Raw genomic sequence first — 21135 nt, 5'->3', positions numbered from 1 at the left:
CCAGGTGTTATGGTGTCGGTCGACAACGAAACAAACATGCGAAAATTCCCAAGATTGGCGATCTTTTACAGAAGCTCGAAATTTAGCACGGACTTCAATGCTAGATGCTTACAACAGTTTCCACAACGAAACTTTGTCTCGAAACCTGGCAGTAAATCCAAAGAGATTCTGGTCGTATGTGAAGTATGTTAGCGGCAAGAAACAATCAATGCCTTCTCTGCGCGATAGCAATAGAGATACTATCAAAGACAGTGCTGCCAAAGCAGAGTTACTAAACAGAGCCTTCCGAAATACCTTCACAGAAGAAGACGAAGTAAATATTCCAGAATTGGAATCGAGAACAGCTGCCAACATGAGTAACGTAGAAGTAAATATCCTAGGAGTAGTAAAGCAACTTAAATCACTTAATAAAAGCAAGTCTTCTGCTCCAGACTGTATACCAATTAGGTTCCTTTCCGAGTATGCTGATGCATTAGCTCCATACTTAACAATCATATACAAACGTTCACTCGACGAAAGATCAGTACCCAAAGACTGGAAAGTTGCACCGGTCACACCAATATTAAAAAAAAATGCTCAAATGTGTGTGAAATCTTATGAGACTTAACTGCTAAGGTCATCAGTCCCTAAGCTTACACACCACTTAACCTAAATCATCCTAAGGACAAAAACACACACCCATGCCCGAGGGAGGACTCGAACCTCCGCGGGGACCAGCCGCACAACCATGACTGCAGCGTCCCAGACCGCTCGGCTAATCCCGCGCGGCATACACAAATATTCAAGAAAGGTAGTAGGAGTAATCCACTAAATAATAGGCCCATATCTTTAACGTCGATATGCAGCAGGATTTTGGAACATATATTGTGTTCGAACATTATGAATTACCTCAAAGAAAACGGTTTATTGACACACAGTCAACATGGGTTTAGAAAACATCGTTCCTGTGAAACACAACTAGTTCTTTATTTACATGAAGTGTTGAGTGCTACTGTCAAGTGATTTCAGATCTATTCCGTATTTCTGGATTTCCTGAAGGCTTTTCACACGGTACCACACAAGCGGCTCGTAGCGAAATTGCGTGCTTGTGGAATATCGTCTCAGTTATGTGACTGGATTTGTGATTTCCTGTCAGAGAGATCACAGTTCGTAGTAATTGACGGAAAGTCATCGAGTAAAACAGAAGTGATTTCTGGCGTTCCCCAAGATAGTGTTAAAGGTCATTTGCTGTTCCTTATCTATAAAAATGATCTGGGAGACAATCTGAGCAGCCGTCTTCGGTTGTTTGCAGATGACGCTGTCATTTATCGACTAACAAAGTCATCAGAAGATCAAATCAAACTGCAAAACGATTTAGAAAAGATATCTGAATGGTGCGAAAAGTGGCAGTTGACCCTAAATAACGAGAAGTGTAAGGTCATTTACATGAGTGATAAAAGGAACTCAAACTTCGGTTACACGACAAATCGGTCAAATCTGAAAGCCGTAAATTCAAGTAAATACCTAGGTATTACAGTTACGAACAACTTAAATTGGAAGGAAGACACAGAAAATGTTGTGGGAAAGGCTAACCACAGACTGCGTTTTATTGGCAGGACACTTAGAAAATGTAACAGATCTACTAAGGAGACTGCCTACACTACGCTTGTCCGTCCTCTTTTAGAATACTGCTGCGCGTTGTGGGATCCTTACCAGATAGGACTGACGGAGTACATCGAAAAATTTCAAAGAAAGACAGCACGTTTTGTATTATCGCGAAATACGGGGAGAGTGTCAAAGAAATGATACAGAATTTGGGCTGGACATCATTAAAAAGAAAGGCGCTATTCGTTGTGACGGAATCTTCTCACGAAATTCCAATCACCAACTTTCTCCTCCGAATGCGAAAATATTTTGTTGACACCGACCTATATAGGGAGGAACGATCACCACGATAAAATAAGGGAAATCAGAGCTCGTACGGAAAGGTAAAGGTGTTTATTCTTTCCGCGCGCTATAGGAGATTGGAATAATATAGAATTGTGAAGGTGGTTCGATGATCCCTCCGCCAGGCACTTGAATGAGTTTTGCAGAGTATCGATGTAGACGTAAACATAATGTTGCATGGACGTACTGACTTCCAAATCTTGGAATACGGAACACAATCCGGCCAATGTTGTGACGATTTTCTCCTTCCCTATGTGCGTCTTGTCAGGAGTGCATTCTGTCCTGATATTTTTATGGATGACAGTGCGCGACCGCAACGAACAGGGGAGATGAAGGGGTTCTTGGGATGAGAGGACGTTCGGCGAATGGTTTGGCCCGGCCGTTGCCCCGACTTAGATCACATCGAGCATGTGTTTGATGCGTTTGGGAGACATTTTGCATCACGTCCAAATGACCTTGTTTCCAGCATGGAAACCTGATGCAAAGCATGCACTGCCGCCCATGGTGATCGCATATTTAAGAACGACGTCCCGCTTTTTGGGATAGCCAGGGCCACCATAAATCGCGGTGACTTCAGTGTAATTATTGTCTTTGAATAAGTCATATCTGTTCGTTTCATTGCGTAGTTCTTCCGGTACTATACTGTAGCACGTTTTTCTATGTATGGTCCAAGTTTCATCGAGCTATCTTACTTGGAAGTGACATTTCATACGAAAGTTACTTCCGTCCTTAAGTTTTGAACGCCACATTATTTTAGTGAGTTTAACAGTTTTCGAGACATGACGTGTTACTTTTGAAGTTGTTTCGCGGATTAGAAAATTTCTGACGGTTGAAATAAATGAACATAATTCCGGTCCTAATTAAAATTAAGAACGGATTTTGAACATAGTTAAGTACATCAGAGAAACCGGTACTACATACGAGTTTCAGACTTTCTACCTAACTTTTTTTTAGGAGAGAGAGACTTTAAAGCGATCTCTTCTACCACATTGGGGAGCAGAACGCTGTGATGGCTGCAGACAATAGACTACTGGTCGCGAGAACATCGCAAGTTCGGACCTTAAAGGGAGTTTTACTATCTTTTGGTTCAAAAACTCGTTTTTTTAAATTGCATTTTTGGATCCATAAAAGTGTTTAGAATCCACACCTGAAACAGTTTTTCCGAATACGGAACGGAAATGTTTGTTATTCGCGTTTGAAAAAAAAAAAAAAAAAAGCACGTGGCTGAAATCGGCCTTTTTCACGCACCAGTTTTTTTCTTTCGGAGGACGAGTTAATTGTACCGGTGCTTGGGAGGAAACACACAAAATTCAAATGAAAGTTTGAACGCGTGTGTTTGGAAGTTAGCCCCCCAAGCATTTGCACTCTGGTGCGAAGACTGTGGAGTTTGCGACTTTCCTGGCAGTGAGCAGCTTCAATGAAGGGTATTCAGCAACTTTGAAGACCATGAAAACGATGGACGTCACCCTGGGACTCTATTCGACGTAGTTCGCCAAGCATTCGGACCACCACCGGATTCAAGCGGCCGAAAACCACTTGCCACCGGCTGTACGAGCGTCTCTGGAGCAGCGCAGATCGAGCAGAATGGCCTCTATGAGGAAGAGGACTGACTAGTTTATGGACCTGGAATAGCAGACTGAACGTACGTTGCATAATACTGCATTTATATGTAGTCAAAACTTTAAACGCGTATTTCTCGAAATGACTTTTTTATCGCGCAATATGGTAACTTCAAATCTACTAAACCGATTGGCATGATTATTTTCGACTAAGATTACTAAATCGTCTAGGAGTTTTACCACTTTTCTTCCGATCCGTCAACTACAAATATTTTTACTTGACCAACGAAGTCGAAAAATCGATGAAAAAAAAAAACCTGTTCAAATGGCCACCATTTTGTTTCCTATGGTACAAACAACTCAAGCGAGGTACAACTCCTCAAGAATCTTATATACTTCGCTAACGTCAACTCAATTTTGATATCAGACCAGCCGGTTTACCTGTGAAATACCGCGCGTGGAGGTCTACATCGAAATTTTATTTCGTTTCGACGGCACTTCCACCTTTGCTCTTCGACATTTCAAATCGAAAAAATTCCAATATGTAGAGGAAATATCAATAAACATTTTCACCAAATTTGACATTGATATCCATAACACATCCCTTGAAAAAAACTCTCAAAGAACATGCTTTTTTCGGGCCAAAGATAGTAAACCTCCCCTTAGACATCAGATGCTAACTGATGTAAATCCGACTATAGTTTGAATGGGACGGTAGACTGCGACGCACTTTACGCGGCAAAATTGGTTACATCGCTTCAATGAGAGGCGTGAAGCACAAAGTGAAATACGAACACAACAGAGGAACAGTTTGTATTTACAGAAGAGGTCTGAAGAAAAAAGCAGAAAGGGCATGGTGAGCAACGCTGTGGACACATGCCTTCGGGCAGAACGCGTAATACTAGGGCTGTTTACAAAGAAACTTCCGTTTGCATGCAGCATGCGTAATAGTAGATAGTGGCGCCGCTCTCGCGGTGGAATGCATCTTGAACTAGTACGCTGTGAACAGTGGAGAATCAGGATCGTGTTTCTTCCTCTCCGAGCCACGTGTTTTCAGAATGTTTGCTGCAATCACAAGTCCTGTCAGTTGTCAGGTACGTTCTATAGAAAAATTTCTCACAGCAAAAAACTGTAAAGCCAGTGAAATCTTTTGCGAATTTTGTGAAAGTTATGGACCGAAGCGAACCACCACAGCATGCATAGACGTGGCTTGGGTAGTTGAAACCACTACTCAATTTTGACGTCCTGGGTTGGTGAACCTCTAAGCTCGTAGCGATCGGACAGCTCCACACACGCTCCGACACTGAGCAGGGGCTGCCAGCGGCCCCAGCCGACTGCACCGCGCGAAGACAACTTCCCTCGTCCGCAACAACCGACCGACTCCAGCAGAATGCCGACAACATCTAAAATCGTCGTCAGTGGAAATAACGCCAACTGCACACAACCTGCCGAACACTTGCACTAAGACTTGAATGATACACAACAATGACTAAGCACGCACTAAGACAAATCGGGAGTCGATGCGCGCGCGCGCACACGGACACACACACACACACACACACACACACACACACACACACACACACACACACACGATTCAAACGATCGTCGAGCCAAAACACGTCGCCCGGTAGGACGACCGACCGACGATCCACCAAGACTGTGGCCCGGCTCAAGTACTAAGTGGAGGCAATGGTCGGGCGAGCCATGTCGACGCAGACCTCACTGCTGCTCCAACCCGACTGAACGAGTGCCGCATTGCAACTCCCCGACTGGCAAGTCCGGACTGCGATCCAGACGCGTTCCAACTGCCTGGCAGCCTGAACTCGCAACCCGAACTGCGACCAACTCACAATGAGCGGGAAGGAATAGCAGTCCAGCAAAGATACTACGAGAGGGGATATATCGATGTGCGCTGCTAGCGCCGCTCACGATTAAGCGCAGCAGCAATTCAGTGACAGTAGTAATTTAAATTAACGTAGTGAGGTGGAAGTACGTTAAAAACCGGATGTAAAATACATGGTGGCGGGCACATGAGCCACGCACGGCAGAAACCACCACTTGCGTGCAGGTAGAAACTGCTGCATCAGTGAAGACCAAGGCGCGCCATTCCGTCTTCCAAGTGATGCTCTGACGGGACCAGTCGAGTCGTGCACATCGATGCTGTGTAGTGAGTAAAAGACGGACTAGATGTGTGTGCGCGTCTTGGCTCCTAAGCTCTATTATCTGTCCTGTGGTAGCCATATGTCACTACTGGCTGTACAATGCGACGATCCTGGTGGGCGTCTGTGCAGTTTGGGCGTCCAGAACCTCGTCTACAGGAGTGAGACTGTTCACGTGACCGCTGGTACCAGCACCATTGCACAACTGACGCAACCCGTCCAAATTGTGTGGCAGTTTCCCGAAAGGACCATCCCGCCACTCGGAAGGCTACAATCTGCCCCCTTTCAAACTCGCTCAGTTGGCTGTAGGAAGCATAAATACCTCTCTGTGGCATGGTTGCCTACTTGCTCCACATGTTTCCTCAACGTTGAGCTTTCTGCCTGTGATCGTTCCCTATTAGAGGATAGACATGGATGGCGCTCTGGTAGCTACGCCACCACATTATCTGTTGGTGGACGACATTGAAACCATTACCATTGCTGTGGCCTTCTCTACTAGACATCACGGTGCCTAGAGTATCAGCAACCAAATTGACAGCCTGCAGCCGCGGGTTGCCCGCTTCGCAGGCACACCGAAGCACTACACAACCGACAGGCAATACTGATGAACGGCCACAACAACAACAACAACAACAACAACACAGCAAAGACACCAGCGGCCACCAGGGGCCACTACCAGCCCACATAAACATAAGGAAGAGGTCGCTGCAGATCCCGGAACTATTTTCACACGTCAAACAACGTGATGGAAAATAGTTCCGAGGTACTCATCCGCCGAAGTGCTTTAAAGGCCGGCGCTCGGCCGCACATCGGCATTCCTCGCCCTCGCTCCTACCCTCCAACGGTCCCAACGCCTTCTCCACAATCACCTTGACCTTTTTGCTGAATGGTGCAACCAGTGGCTCTTGAAAATCAATCCTTCCAAGACCCTGGCAATCATCGTAGGTCGTACCACTCGCTCCTTCCGGCTCCTGGATTTCTCCTTTACTGTCTGCGCCTGTTCTGTCCGCCTCACCCCCACCTCACCTACCTTGGTCTCACCATTGACCGTAACCTCACCTGGATCCCTCATCTCTGCTCCATCGAATCCAAAGCCCACAACCGCCTCCGACTCCTCAAACTCCTCTCTGGCCGGACGTGGGGGTTGCACCCCTCTACCATCCTCCACACATACAAATCCTTAATCCGTCCCATCCCCTGGGACTTGAGGTCATCAGTCCCCTAAGAACCATTTAAACCTAACTAACAAAAGGACATCACACTGTAATATTATTGGTATTTCCGTCCTACGAAAGTTTTGAGTACCCTTGGAAAGGCATTCACCTATCTGTATATTAAATGATCAACTTATAAGATGAGACATATTCTTTGAAAGACATTTGTTTTGTATAATTTACATAACTGTAAAGATGCGCGTCTAGCGCGGACGCTAATACATCGATTGCGCAGTCAAAGAAACATTTTAACAGAAGCTGAACTGTCGTTCCGCTTCGATCTAAATAATAAAAAAAAAAAACTTTTGTAGATCTTCAGATTTTAATGTACTGCTGCTTGTAATGTGAAAACGTAAAGAAGGTCGACTTTAAGCTAGAAAAGTGAGCGGTTTTGCCAGCGTGCCGACAACACAATTAATAAAATCAAAGTAATTCATGTTCGAAACTGTAAATCAGCAAGTTATTGTTATCGGAGGTGTTGAACAGTGCAAGAATTGTCTTTAACGAAAGGAGAAAAGTAATGACTGTAATTTGTGACAAAAACGTGAACCAAGGAGACAGCACAGGACAGGCTGAAACCTGATCCCACCATACTGTTAAAAAAAGTACTCATGTAAGTTATATTGTTTATAAATAAGCCCTAATTTGCTAGTGAGAATTGTTTGAATATATTTAGTGTTTACCAGACTTCTTATTCTGTTCTTTTCCTTTATACTTCTTTTACTTCCACGCCATATTATTTTTATAAATGTCAAACAGCCTTTACTACAGCAGAGAATACTGCGGCATCCTGGTCGTGTACAGAAGGCCGCTCCTTGTCTTCTATACAACTCATAGCTGCCCCATTTATTAGTGATTTCATTTGCAAATGCAATTTTTTTTTACTATTCATTGTTAAGGTCCCTTAGGTAATTATAAAATTCATACTGATTACGCAAAGAAATCCGGGTTGTTCTTTTCCAAATAATAGAAGTCTTTGCGTGATCAAAAACTAGCCTCCTTCTGACAACGATCAGGAGTCGACCAGAAGACGGACGTCTTCAAAATGGCTCTGAGCACTATGGGACTTAACATCTGTGGTCATCAGTCCCCTAGAACTTAGAACTACTTAAACCTAACTAACCTAAGGACATCACACAACACCCAGCCATCACGAGGCAGAGAAAATCCCTGACGCCGCCGGGAATCGAACCCGGGAACCCGGGCGTGGGAAGCGAGAACGCTACCGCACGACCACGTGATGCGGGCACGGACGTCTTAGACCGCTTTCGTGTGTCCTGTGGCAAAGCTGTGCCGAACTGGGAACACGGCATTCTAGTATGAAATACAGATTTAAATTGAAAGAATTGAGATATATTTAATAATAATAACCTATAATTTTTTTATCATACTAGAACACACACCCATTCCCAAGGCAGGATTCGAACCTGCGACCGTAACAACAGCGCGATTCCGGACTGAAGCGCCTGCAACCGCTCAGTTACAGCGGCCGGCGCAAATTGCGTCATCGGATCAAAATCAACGTCGTCTTTCCAGGTGTACTAATTTTTTTCCGGTAGTGTATGTACTTTCAGAGTATTGTAAAACAAATTTTTAGTAAACGGAAGTTAGTTCAGTGAATGGGTAAGGGCAGTAGCGTGGTGCGTCCGCTCACCTGTGACGGTGCCCTCCAGGGGCTGCTCGACCTCGTGCGTGCAGGACCTCAGCCACACTGACGTGTCGCAGTTGGGGTACAGCCGCTCCCCAGGCTTGGCCTTCTCCGCAGGATCGGGCTCGCCCACCTGAAAAAGCACGCAAAGCCTCGGCTAATCATTCTTGGATCAGGAGAAGCAAATCAGCGTACTACCACCAGGCACCCACTCTATACGCTTACAGTTCAGATACGATCTCAATCACGGCAGTAGAGCCCTCTCGGCGCCGAAGTAAGTCATCGAGCCTCTGTATTCAGACAAGTGTTTATGGGGCCCATGAAATCAAGTCAGCTCTCTCCGGAAAACACAAATACAAACACGAAACAAGAAGATCACCATACGGCGCTTCGTTAGTTGCGGGGGACAAAATCAAGTGCGGACCAATCTCAGACGGACGATGTTTGGTACTGAAAGTTGACCTTAAATGTAAATTAAAGTGACAAAATGTTGAAATGTGTGTGAATTCCTAAGGGACCAAACTGCTGAGGTCATAAAAACTGGCTGAAATGGCTCCAAGCACTATGGGACAACATTTCGGGTCATCAGTCCCCTAGACTTAGAGCTACCAGGTGATCAAAAATTCAGTATAAATTTGAAAACTGAATAAATCACGGTTGGTTGGTTGGTTGGTTGGTTGGTTGGTTGGGGGAAGGAGACCAGACAGCGTGGTCATCCGTCTCATCGGATTAGGGAAGGAAGTCGGCCGTGCCCTTTAAGAGGAACCATCCCAGCATTTGCCTGGACTGATTTAGGGAAATCACGGAAAACCTAAATCAGGATGGCCGGACGCGGGATTGAACCGTCGTCCTTCCGAATGCGAGTCCAGTGTCTAACCAAATAAATCACGGAATAATGTAGATACAGAGGTACAAATTGAGACACATGCTTGGAATGACATGGCGTTTTATTAGAACAAAAAAGAATAAAAACGTTCAAAAAATGTCCGACAGATGGCGCTTCATCTGATCAGAATAGCAATAATTAGCATAACAAAGACAAAGCAACGATGATGTTCTTTACAGGAAATGCTCATCATGTGCACCTATATTCGTCAACAATAGCTGTAGTCGAGGAATAACATTGTGAACAGCACTGTAAAGCATGTCCAGAGTTATGGTGACGCATTGGCGTCGGACGTTATCTTTCAGCATCCGTAGAGATGTCGGTCGATCACGATACACTTGCGACTTCAGGTAAACCCAAAGCCAATAATCGCACGAACTGAGGTCTGGGGACCTGGGAGGCCAAGCATGACGAAAGTGGCGGCTGAGAACACGATCATCACCAAACAACGCGCGCAAGAGATCTTTCACCCGTCTAGCAATATGGGGTGGAGCCAGCAGGTGTTTATTAGACAGGCTGGGGATGATGCGATTCTGTAACATATCGGCGTACCTCTCACCCGTCACGGTAGCAGTTTTGCTGTCCAGCGCCATCTGTCGGACATCTTGTGAACTTTTTTTGTTCTAATAAAACCCCATGTCATTCCAAGCATGTGTGTCAATTTTTACCTCTCTATCTACATTATTCCGTGGTTTAGTTTTCAAATTTATACTGACTTTTTGATCACCCTGTACTTAAACCTAACCTAAGGATATCACACACATCCATGCCCGAGGCACGATTCGAGCCTGCGACCGTAGCAGCCGCGCGGTTCCGGACTGAAGAGCCTAGAACCTATCGGCCACAGCGGCGCTGAGGTCATCGGTCCCTAGACTTACACACGACTTCAACTAACTTAAACTGACTTATGCTAAGAATAAAACACACACACACACACACACACACACACACACACACACATACCCGAGGGTGGACTCGAACCATCGACGAGAGCGGCCGCGCAATCCGTGACATTGCGCCTCAAACCGCGCGGCTACTTTGCGCTGCTTAATGTAACATATGTGTTTGGGACCCAGAACAAGTAGTGCTTACTAGAGATGTGCGTATACAAAGCAGGCCAATACCAATGGTCACAGGTTTGTCTGACTTGCCGAAATGGGTCACGGAAATGTTGAAAACCCTGAATTGGCAGTGTCTTGAAGGTAGACGTTAAAATACCGAGAAAGCCTGCTCATAAAGATCAAGAGCTAGTATTAACCACCGAGACGACAGCAGTTAATGCAGTAGGAAGAAGTCCATTCAGACTTTACGTTCAGTGCGCCCTTGTGCCGCACTTGCCAGACGACCGGTGACTTCATCCTTTTCTTTCCCGAATGTAAACACACTGACCGGTTCGTCAGCTGGCACTGCCTTTTAATACTCGACAAACAAACTGTATTCCTGCCCGTAACACGAACAAGGTGTGGCCACTTGACAACGTGTAGCCTCGTCCACATAAAAAGTGGTACCTCGCCGTATGTCGTAGCATTTCGCGGTATAAGTGTAGAACGCCACCACAAATCCTGATCCGTTTACACGGAACACTGGATGAATTCTTTAGATAGGAGCAGCGAAATCCTTACTTTACACTTCTTTTACTGGTTTCAGGCAAAGCACATTTCACCAAATACGATATTAAATTGTGTGTTGAGCCTGAACTGGTCTGCAGTGAATATTTACATGAGTTTATGAGGACCTTTGTCTAATTGCACCATTACCATTATGATTATTATTATTATCATCATCATTATTTGACCAATTCGAGGGTATGTGAAACAACTTCTTCGTGATACCATATTCTTTTCCTTTTTTTTTAGCTTCCCAATACTTGTTAATTCTTGCTCTCTGTTGTTATCTTCTTTCTTCTGTCCATGTTCCTCCTCTCTTCTGTTGTGTTTTCTTCTTAAAACCCTTCACTTTTTGTACGTTTTCTCTGAATTCATGACTGTTTTCTACCTGCTATTTCCAACTATTCAACAATTATCATTTATTCTTCAGTCCGAGTTGCACATTTTTCAGTATTGCGTCATATGTTTCGAGCTCTGTGGATCATCTTCAGACCTCAGCAATCGCGTTAGCAACCCGTCTTGTCTGTGTCAGAATCTCGCACCAGAGTATTGTGTCAGTCCCAAACAACTGAAAATTATTCAAGCATGACCCAAACACTCTTCTGAAGACAAACTTGTGTTCACCAGTACTGTGCTAATGATTAGTGGTCTGTCATTTGCTTTCATCCACAACTGTACCTATGACGCTACTTTTCATAATTCAACACGTTGTTACCGCCAAATACTTGTATGACGTGACAGTTTATTGTTGTGATTTAGCCGGCCGGAGTGGCCGTGCGGTTCTAGGCGCTACAGCCTGGAACCGCGTGACCGCTACGGTCGCAGGTTCGAAATCTGCCTCGCACATGGATGTGTGTGATGTACTTAGGTTAGTTAGGTTTAAGTAGTTCTAAGTTCTAGTGGACTGATGACCACAGCAGTTAAGTCCCATAGTGCTCAGAGGCATTTGAGCCATTTTGTTGTAATTTATTAATGCTTTGATTACCACCAGGAGGTATGTGGCCCGTGATAGCTTCTCTGATAATCAGTTGCAATTTGCTGCCTGTTATTGCTATGTATCGATGTCCCACAGGTAAAGCCTATTGATGGTTAGCAGAGCTTTTATAATTACAGATTGCACATGTAGTTGTGCTGTCCTCAAGTTTCATTGTTAACCCTCGTCTGCGTGTTGCCACATCGAATTAGTTCGCACCAGCAGATAGGCAACCCAATTAGCAGAGCCGCAATGCGAGATGCCTTCACGGACACATTGTGGCAGCGACTTGCAACCACGAATTGACCACATCACAAACTAAGCCCATGCCAATCCACTGTAGAGTAAGTTACACACTTGGTGAGATGCTCTGTCCTGTGATATGTTTCTGTTTTGAGTATGTTTTTGCGTAGTCATCTTCTGAAAATGGTTCAAATGGGTCTAAGCACTATGCGTCTTAACATCTGAAGTCATCAGTTCCCTAGACTTAGAACTACTTAAACCTAACTAACCTAAGGACATCACACATCCATGCCCGAGGCAGGATTTGAACCTGCGACCGTAGCAGCCGCGTGCATCCGGACTGAGGCAAAATGTGTTCAAATTTGTACGAAATCTTATGGGACTTAACTGCTAAGGTCATCAGTCCCTACGCTTAACACTACTTAACGTAAATTATCCTAAAGACAAACACACACACACACACACACACACACACACACACACACACACACACACACACACACACACACACACACACACACACCCCTGCCCGAGGGAGGACTCGAACCTCCGCCGGGACCAGCCGCACAGTGACTAAAGCACATAGAACCGCTCGACCACAACGGCCTGCTTCGTATTCTCCAACAATGCAAGTATTTATGAATAATCCTGTATGTCCTACCCCAAACACAACACCCCCCCTCCCCCAACCACCTTAGTAAACGAAAGGGCTGGAAATACACTACTGGCGATTAAAATTGCTACACCATGAAGATGACTTGCTACAGACGCGAAATTTAACCGACAAGAAAAAGATGTTGTGATATGTAAATGATTAGCTTTTCAGAGCATTCACATAAGGTTGGCGCCGGTGGCGACACCTACGACGTGCTGACATGAGGAAAGTTTCCAACCGATTTCTCATACACAAACAGCAGTTGACCGCGGTTGACTGGTGAAACAGTTTTGTGATGCCTCGTGTAAGGAGGAGAAATACGTACCATCACGTTTCCGACATTGATAAAGGTCGGACTGGAGCCTATCGCGATTGCGGTTTATCGTACCGCGACGTTGCTGCTCGCGTTGGTCGAGATCCAATGACTGTTAGCAGAATATGGAATCGGTGGGTTCAGGAGGGTAATACGGAACGACGTGCTGGATCCCAACGGCGTCGCATCACTAGCAGTCGAGATGACAGGCATCTTATCCAAATGGCTGTAACGGATCGTGCAGCCACGTCTCGATCCCTGAGTCAACAGATGGGGACGCTTGCAAGACGACAACCATCTGCACGAACAGTTCGACGACGTTTGCAGCAGCATGGACTATCAGCTCGGAGACCATGGCTGCGGTTACCCTTGACGCTGCATCACACACAGGAGCGCCTGCGATGGTGTACTCAACGACGAAACTGTTGCACGAATGGCAAAACGTCATTATTTCGGATGAATCCAGGTTCTGTTTACAGCATCATGATGGACGCATCCGTGTGTGGCGACATCGCGGTGAACGCTCATTGGAAGCGTGTATTCGTCATCGCCATACTGGCGTATCACCCGGCGTGATGGTATGGGGTGCCATTGGTTACACGTCTCCGTCACCTCTTGTTCGCATTGACGGCACTTTGAACAGTGGACGTTACATTTCAGATATGTTACGACCCGTTGCTCTACCCTTCATTCTATCCCTGCGAAACCCTACATTTCAGCAGGATAACACACGACCGCATTTTGCATGTCCTGTACGGGCCTTTCTGGATACAGAAAATGTTCGACTGCTGCCCTGGCCAGCACATTCTCCAGATCTCTCACCAATTGAAAACGTCTGCTCAATGGTGGCCGAGCAACTGACTCGTCACAATACGCGAGTCACTACTCTTGATGAACTGTGGTATCGTGTTGAAGCTGCATGAGTAGCTGTACCTGTACACGCCATCCAAGCTCTGTTTGATTCAATGCCCAGGCGTATCAAGACCGTTATTATGGCCAGAGGTGGTTGTTCTGGGTACTGATTTCTCAGGATCTATGCACCCAAATTGGGTGAAAATATAATCTTATATCAGTTCTAGTATAATATATTTGTTCAATGAATACCCGTTTAACATCTGCATTTCTTCTTGGTGTAGCAATTTTAATGCCCAGTAGTGTATTTTTTCGTATTGTTACTTCTGCCTTAAACAACAATTAAATAACTGTAATTAACTTTTTTGAATTAAAATTGGTGGACAGGGGGTTATTTCAATAGTCAATGGAAACAAAGCTTTCACGTTTCGTGAGGTGTACTATATGTATTTCCCTACATTAGGAGCTAATTTGCAATCTCAGCACCAGGCTGATAGTTTATCAGATGACGCGCCGTTTGACATTACTTAACGGTAACCGGGAAACACGAAAGCAATGGAACAGCCCTGCGAAAGATCCATTGTGATTCGACCGTCTGTGTGTAACAGACGATATTCAAAGCTGGGGTGGAAGTTCAGGTTCGCACAGCTGGAGCGCTGTCTGCCTTCGTCGCAGACGCGCTGCACTGCGAGTCCAGTCCAGAAGTCCTGCAGCCTGTGATGCAATATCAGTCAGTGGCTCGCAGCCACGTGCCGCACGTTTGCAGATCTCAAGGCTGTGAGCGCGCAACGACGCTACGTCGACTCCAGGTACTCTGGACTGTGGCAAAATCTTAGCACTCAGTGCTTACAGGCCTGTCCTCAGGCGAACTCTGAGAACAAGAGGCACATTCGAAACACAACTGACGGTTTAATAGGGCTGATATGCTAGCAGATGGTGAATTTGTTGTCGTGGCCTTAAGTCCGGAGATGATGGGATGCAACTCAGCAAGCTAGTCTGTCGTCTTCAGCCTCTTCATAGCTACACTGTACTGAAACCCACAACCAACATAGTTACCAACCGTGCACAGGTAGGGTAACGACTCCAGCGAGCGATCAAGTGGTGTAAATTGCCCTGAAGATGACCCCATCGCGGGTTGAAACCGTTTAGCGCAAAATAATGCCATTGTGACTGTCATTTTGAATAACTGATTATAAGTAAACTAAGCGCTGTTATCTCCACGCAACTATGCTGTCTAAAAATTTGTCAAACCCACAAGCCTAAAAAAGGCTGCTTACTATATTGAAATTTTGATCTACAACTTTTATCTCCACCTTCCCTCCATTACGAAATTCACGACTCCTTGACGTCACAGGACGTGATCTATCAATTGATCCCTTCGTTTAGTCAAGTTGTGTTCTAAAGTTATTTTCTCTCCAGTTCCTTCAGTACCTCTTCATCAATTATTCTAAACACCCATTTAATCTTCAGTATTCTACTGTAGCACCATAAGTCAAAAACTTCTGATCTCTTCTTGTCTGAACAGTTTATTGTCACTTCCATAAAAGGCTACACTACAGACACAAGCAGTAAATGAAGCAGGCAAAAAGGAATACAAATGTCTCAAAAATGAGATCTACAGGAAGTGCGAAATGGCTAAGCAGGCATGGCTAGAGGACAAATGTAAGGATGTAGAGGCTTCTCATGAGGGGTGAGATAGATACCGCCTACAGGAAAATTAAAGAGACCTTTGGAGAAAAGAGAACCACTTGCATGAATATCAGGAGCTCAGATGGAAACCCAGTTCTAAGCAAAGCAGGGAAGCATAAAGGTGGAAGGAGTATATAGAGGGTCTATACAAGGGCGATGTACTTGAGGGCAATATTTTGGAGATGGAAGAGGATGTAGATGAAGATGAAATGGGAGATAAGACACTGCGTGAAGAGTTTGACAGAACACTGAAAGACCTCAGTCAAAACAAGGCCCCGGGAGTACACAACATTCCATTAGAACTACTGATGGTCTTGGGAGAGCCAGTCCTGACAAAACTCTACCATCTGGTGAGCAAGGTGTATGAGGCAGGCAAAATACCCTCAGACTTCCAGAAGAATATAATAATTCCAATCCCAAAGAAAGCAGGTGTTGACAGATGTGAAAATTACCGAACTATCAGTTTAATAAGTCACAGCTGCAAAATACTAACGCGAATTCTTTACAGACGAATGGAAAAACTTGTAGAAGCCGACCTCGGGGAAGATCAGTTTAGATTTCGTAGAAATGTTGGAACACGTGAGGCAATACTGACCATACGACTCATCTTAGAAGAAAGATTAAGGAAAGGCAAACCTACGTTTCTAGCATCTGTAGTCTTAGAGAAAGCTTTTGACAATGTTGACTGGAATACTCTCTTTCAAATTCTGAAGGTGGCAGAGGTAAAATACAGAGAGCGAAAGACTATTTACAATTTGTACAGAAACCAGATGGCAGTTATAAAGAGGCCAGGGGCATGAAATTGAAGCAGTGGTTGGAAAGGAAGTGAGACACAGTTGTAGCCTATCTCCGAAGTTATTCAATCTGTATATTGAGCAAGCAGTAAAGGAAACAAAAGAAAAATTCAGAGTAGGAATTAAAATCCATGTAAAAGAAATAAAAACTTTGAGGTTCGCCGATGATATCGCAATTCTGTCAGAGACAGCAAAGGACTTGGAAGAGCAGCTGAACGGAATTAACAGTGTCTTGCAAGGAGGATATAATATGAACATCAACAAAAGCAAAACGAGGATAATGGAATGTAGTCGAATTAAATCGGGTGATGCTGCGGGAATTAGATTAGGAAATGAGACGCTTGAAGTAGTAAATGAGTTTTGCTATTTGGGGAGCAAAATAAATGATGATGGTCGAAGCAGAGAGGATATAAAATGTAGACTGCCAATGGCAAGGAAAGCGTTTCTGAAGAAGAGAAATTTGTTAACATCGAGTATAGATTTAAGTGTCAGGAAGTCGTTTCTGAAAGTTTTTTTATGGAATGTAGCCATGTATGGAAGTGAAACATGGACGATGAATTGTTTGGACAAGAAGAGAATGGAAACGTTCAAAATATGGTGGTACAGAAGAATGCTGAAGATTATAGGGTAGATCACATAACTAATGGGGATGTATTTAATAGAATTGGAGAGAAGAGAAATTTGTGGCACAACTTGACTAGATGAATGGATCGGTTGGTAAGGCATATTCTGAGGCATCAAGGGATCACCAATTTAGTGTTGGAGGTCAGCGCGGACGGTAAAAATCGTAAAGGGAGACCAAGAGAATAATACACTAAACAGATTCAGAAAGATATACGTTGCAGTAGGTACTTGGAGATGAAGTTGCACAGGATAGAGTAGCATGGAGAGCTGCATCAAACCAGTCTCTTGACTGAAGACCACAACAGCAACAATCGCTCCATTGCGAAATTCTTGATTCCTTGACACCACAGGACGTGATCTATCAACTGATCCCTCCGTTTAGTCAAGCTGCGCTCTAAAGTTCTTTTCTCTCCAGTTCCATTCAGTACCTCTTCGTAATTTATTCTACACACCCATTTAATTTTCGGTATTATTCGGTGTGTCAAAATCTACTGATCTCTTCTTGTCTGAACAGTTTATTGTCACTTCCATAAAAGGTTACACTATAGACACATCCTTTCAGAAAAGACTTTCTATAACTTAAAATTATATACGATGTTCAAATGTTTCTCCTTTTCGGAAACATTTTTCTTGCTACTCCAAGTCTACAGAATCTGATAGCATCTACACTTCGGTCATCGTCAGTTGTTTTGCTACCCATAAAGCAAATCTCATCTGCTATTTTTTATGTCTCATTTTGTAATCTCATTCCCTCAACACCACCCGACTCAATTTACTACACTCTATTTTCCTTGTTTAACTTTTATTCGAATTGTTAATTTAATCTGGTTTCAAGACAGTATGTATTCTGTTCGACTGATCTTCCAAATCCTCTGTCGTCTCTGAATTATATTGTCATCAGAAAACCTCCAAGTTTTTATTTCTTCTGCCTGCACTTTAATTCTATCCCAAAATTTCTCTATGGTTTCTTTCATAACCTGCCCAAAGTACAGACTGAATAACATCACGGGCACGCTACGACCCTTCAAAAGTGCCGCTTCCTTTTCGCCTACTTCGACTCTCAGAAATGCAGTCTGGATTTTGTGTAAGTTCTAAGTAATCTTTCGCTCCTGTCTTTACCATGTTATCTTCAGAACTTCAAAAAGCGTATTCCAGTCTACCATTGTCAAAAGCTTTCTGTAAATCAACAACTTCTATAAATTTAGATTTAACTTTCTTCAGTCTACCTGCAAAGAACAGATTTTTCCGGAATCCAAACTAATCTTCACTGAGTTCGGCTTCTACTAGAATTTTCTTCCTTCCGTAAATAATTCGTGTTAGTATTTTGCAATAGTTTCTTATTATGCTGATGGATCTGCAATATACACATCTGTCACCAAAAGTCTTCTTTGGGATTAGGATTATTACGTTCTTACTGAGTTCCAAGGTATTTTCGTGGATCCCAAATATATCGTGGAACACGTTTTTCATGCCTGGTTCTTCGAAGGATCTCAATATTTCTGAGTCGTCTACTTCAGAGGCCTTCTGCCAACATAGGTCTTTCAGTGCTTTGCCGAGTTCTTGTTGGGGTATCACATCTCCCATTACATCTTTCTCTACTACCTCTTCCCTTCCCATAACATTGTTTTCAATCTTTTTTGTCTTGTGTTCCTCCCATCTTTCGGCCTTCCGTTACATGGGTGGTAGGCTACTGGTTTACCATCCGCTCTCTTGATATTTGTACAGCTGTTTCTCTCTTCTCTAAAGGTGTCCTTAATTTTCCTTCATGTAACATAAGTCTTTCCCCTAGCCATATTTGCGTCTACAATTTTCCATTTCTCCTATACAAATTACTGCTTTACTAACTTTCACTTCTTGCCAGCCTCATGTCTGCTTTATTCGCTGCATTTTTATGTTTTCTCCATGAATTTACCCGGCATAAAACTGCCCGCTAGTTAGAATGCGTCCTACTGGCCGTGCGACGAGTAGTGCGTAACTCTCGTTATTTCTGTCGCGCCGGTCAGATGGTCAGTTTGTAGCTTGTTGCTGCATGATTGCAAGTGCAAACCTGCAGTCAGGAGGAGCTGCAGTTGCACGTTGCGCTCGGTGTTACCTCGTAATAACAGTATGAAAAAATCGAGCGGAAAACAGCTGACCATGTGAAGTAGAAATGAATGACACTGACGACAGAGGAAGTGGGAGAGGACGCTATAGGATGAAGTCACTGAGGTGGAATCCATGTTGAGGAAAGTGGTTTTATTTATTTGCGAGGGTCGCTCGGTAAGTAATAACATTTTTTCTGAAAGAAGGTAAGTTTTTATCAGGATTCCGACACACTATAGTATTTTCCATTCCTTTGGATACAAAATACTATTTTTCATCATAATCGGCCATCAATGCGACGACATTACGCCACCTTACTAGGGAGACCTGTCTGCCTGCATGGTATCACTCTCATGGTCGACGTCGGGGCCAAAGTCGTGTTACATCAATAACTTCCACATCATCCATGGCCTGGATCCTTCATTGGGCCAAAAAGATGGAAGTCGGGCTGTAGGGTGGATGAGGAAGAACAGTCCAATGAAATTTTGTGAGCTGGTCTCGGGTGCGTAAACCTGTGTGCGGGTTTGCTTTGCAATGTGGAAGGAGAAGTTCGTTTGCGTTTATGTGGCGACGACATGCGGAAATCGTTTCTTCAGTTTCCTGAGGGGAACACAGTACACTTCGGAGTTGGTCGTTCCATCATGAGGGAGGCCATCAAACTGAAAACCCCATTCACAGTTCCATGACTTTACCGGCTTGGGGTGCGCTTTGAGCTTTTTCTTCGGATGAGAATTGATGTGGCGCCACTCCATAGATCGCCGTTTTGTTTCCGTTTCGAAGAGATGAACCCATGCTCGACAAAAAATTGTCACGATCGGCCTCGTAACGCGCAAGCAATTCCTCACAAACTGTCCTTCGTTGCTCTTTATGTTAGGTGACGAGGAACCTAGCGGGGGGACACCTTTGAATATCCTGACTGGTGGACAAGTGTGTCAGCACTACCAACAGAAACGTCCAGTTGAGCAGAGAGGCGTTTGACTGTGATCGATCGATCATATCGAATGAGAGTGTCCACACGCTCCAACATCGCAGGAGTCACAGTTGTGTGCGGTCGACCAGCACACGAGAGGTCCGGGAGGTTTGCGTGTCCTGCCTGCGATGATGACAGACGCCTCGCCCGACGACTAACCGCTCTTTTGCTCACTGCCACGTCTCCATAGACGTTCTGCAAGCGCCCTTCAATATCTGCGATGCTCTGTTTTGCTGCCAAAAGAAACTCAATGACAGCTCTCTGGTTTGAACGCACCTCCGTTACAGACGCCATTTTGTAAGCTACGTATAGCGCTGCCACCTATCGGAACTTCATGAAACTATAGGGTTGAATGTTCCACTACGTCCCACAACAAATTCCACTTTTTTTCCAACCGCAATAGGCAGGTGATGCCACGCCATTACATTTCGTGAAGCGCATAATTTTGGATTTCAATACATAGTAATTGCAAGTGTTTGCACGATGCTGATATTTTGTCAAGACCTACGCTGATGTCACTGCAGTTGTTACCAGATAGAATTCTTCTCTTTCTCGGGCATAAACACCGTAACCGGTTCCTCATGTGACCTCGCCTGTAAGGAGTGGACCCACGGCCTTTGCAGCAGCAAAGCTTGGTCACGTGACGACGTACAGCCGAGATCATAAACTATGTGATACCTGATATTATTTGACAACACAAGTATAGCAAGCTCTACGGCACACAAAATGTCACCACGGAGATGTACTTTGGCTTACTGTTAAAACTAATTTATGATAAGAAAAACAATTAGGTAGTCTATTGCTGATAAACATTCATATTTCTTTACATACTAAACGCGTATGTAATAAAAAATGTGGGTTTCTATTTTAAAAAAGCGCAGTTGATATCCGTTTGACCTATGGCAGCGCCATCTAGCAGGCCAACCACAGCGTCATCT

The 21135-nt window shown here is 44.4% G+C and overlaps 1 protein-coding gene across 4 annotated transcripts in view; it reads right to left on the bottom strand.

The window, feature by feature from the left end:
• LOC126416717 (carotenoid isomerooxygenase) overlaps positions 1 to 21135 on the bottom strand; it is a 363622-nt gene that overhangs the window by 138454 nt on the left and 204033 nt on the right. For all 4 annotated transcript variants that reach the window (XM_050084528.1, XM_050084526.1, XM_050084529.1 and 1 more), the window contains one exon: positions 8516 to 8642. In XM_050084528.1, coding sequence (XP_049940485.1) covers positions 8516 to 8642 — 127 coding nt within the window. The remainder of the gene's footprint in view (positions 1 to 8515; positions 8643 to 21135) is intronic.

The sequence above is a fragment of the Schistocerca serialis genome, chromosome 8 (assembly GCF_023864345.2).
Source record: "Schistocerca serialis cubense isolate TAMUIC-IGC-003099 chromosome 8, iqSchSeri2.2, whole genome shotgun sequence".
In the NCBI taxonomy this organism is placed as follows: domain Eukaryota; kingdom Metazoa; phylum Arthropoda; class Insecta; order Orthoptera; family Acrididae; genus Schistocerca; species Schistocerca serialis.
The sequence above is the reverse complement of the archived record's forward strand: the minus strand, read 5'-3'. Positions and strand labels throughout refer to the sequence as shown.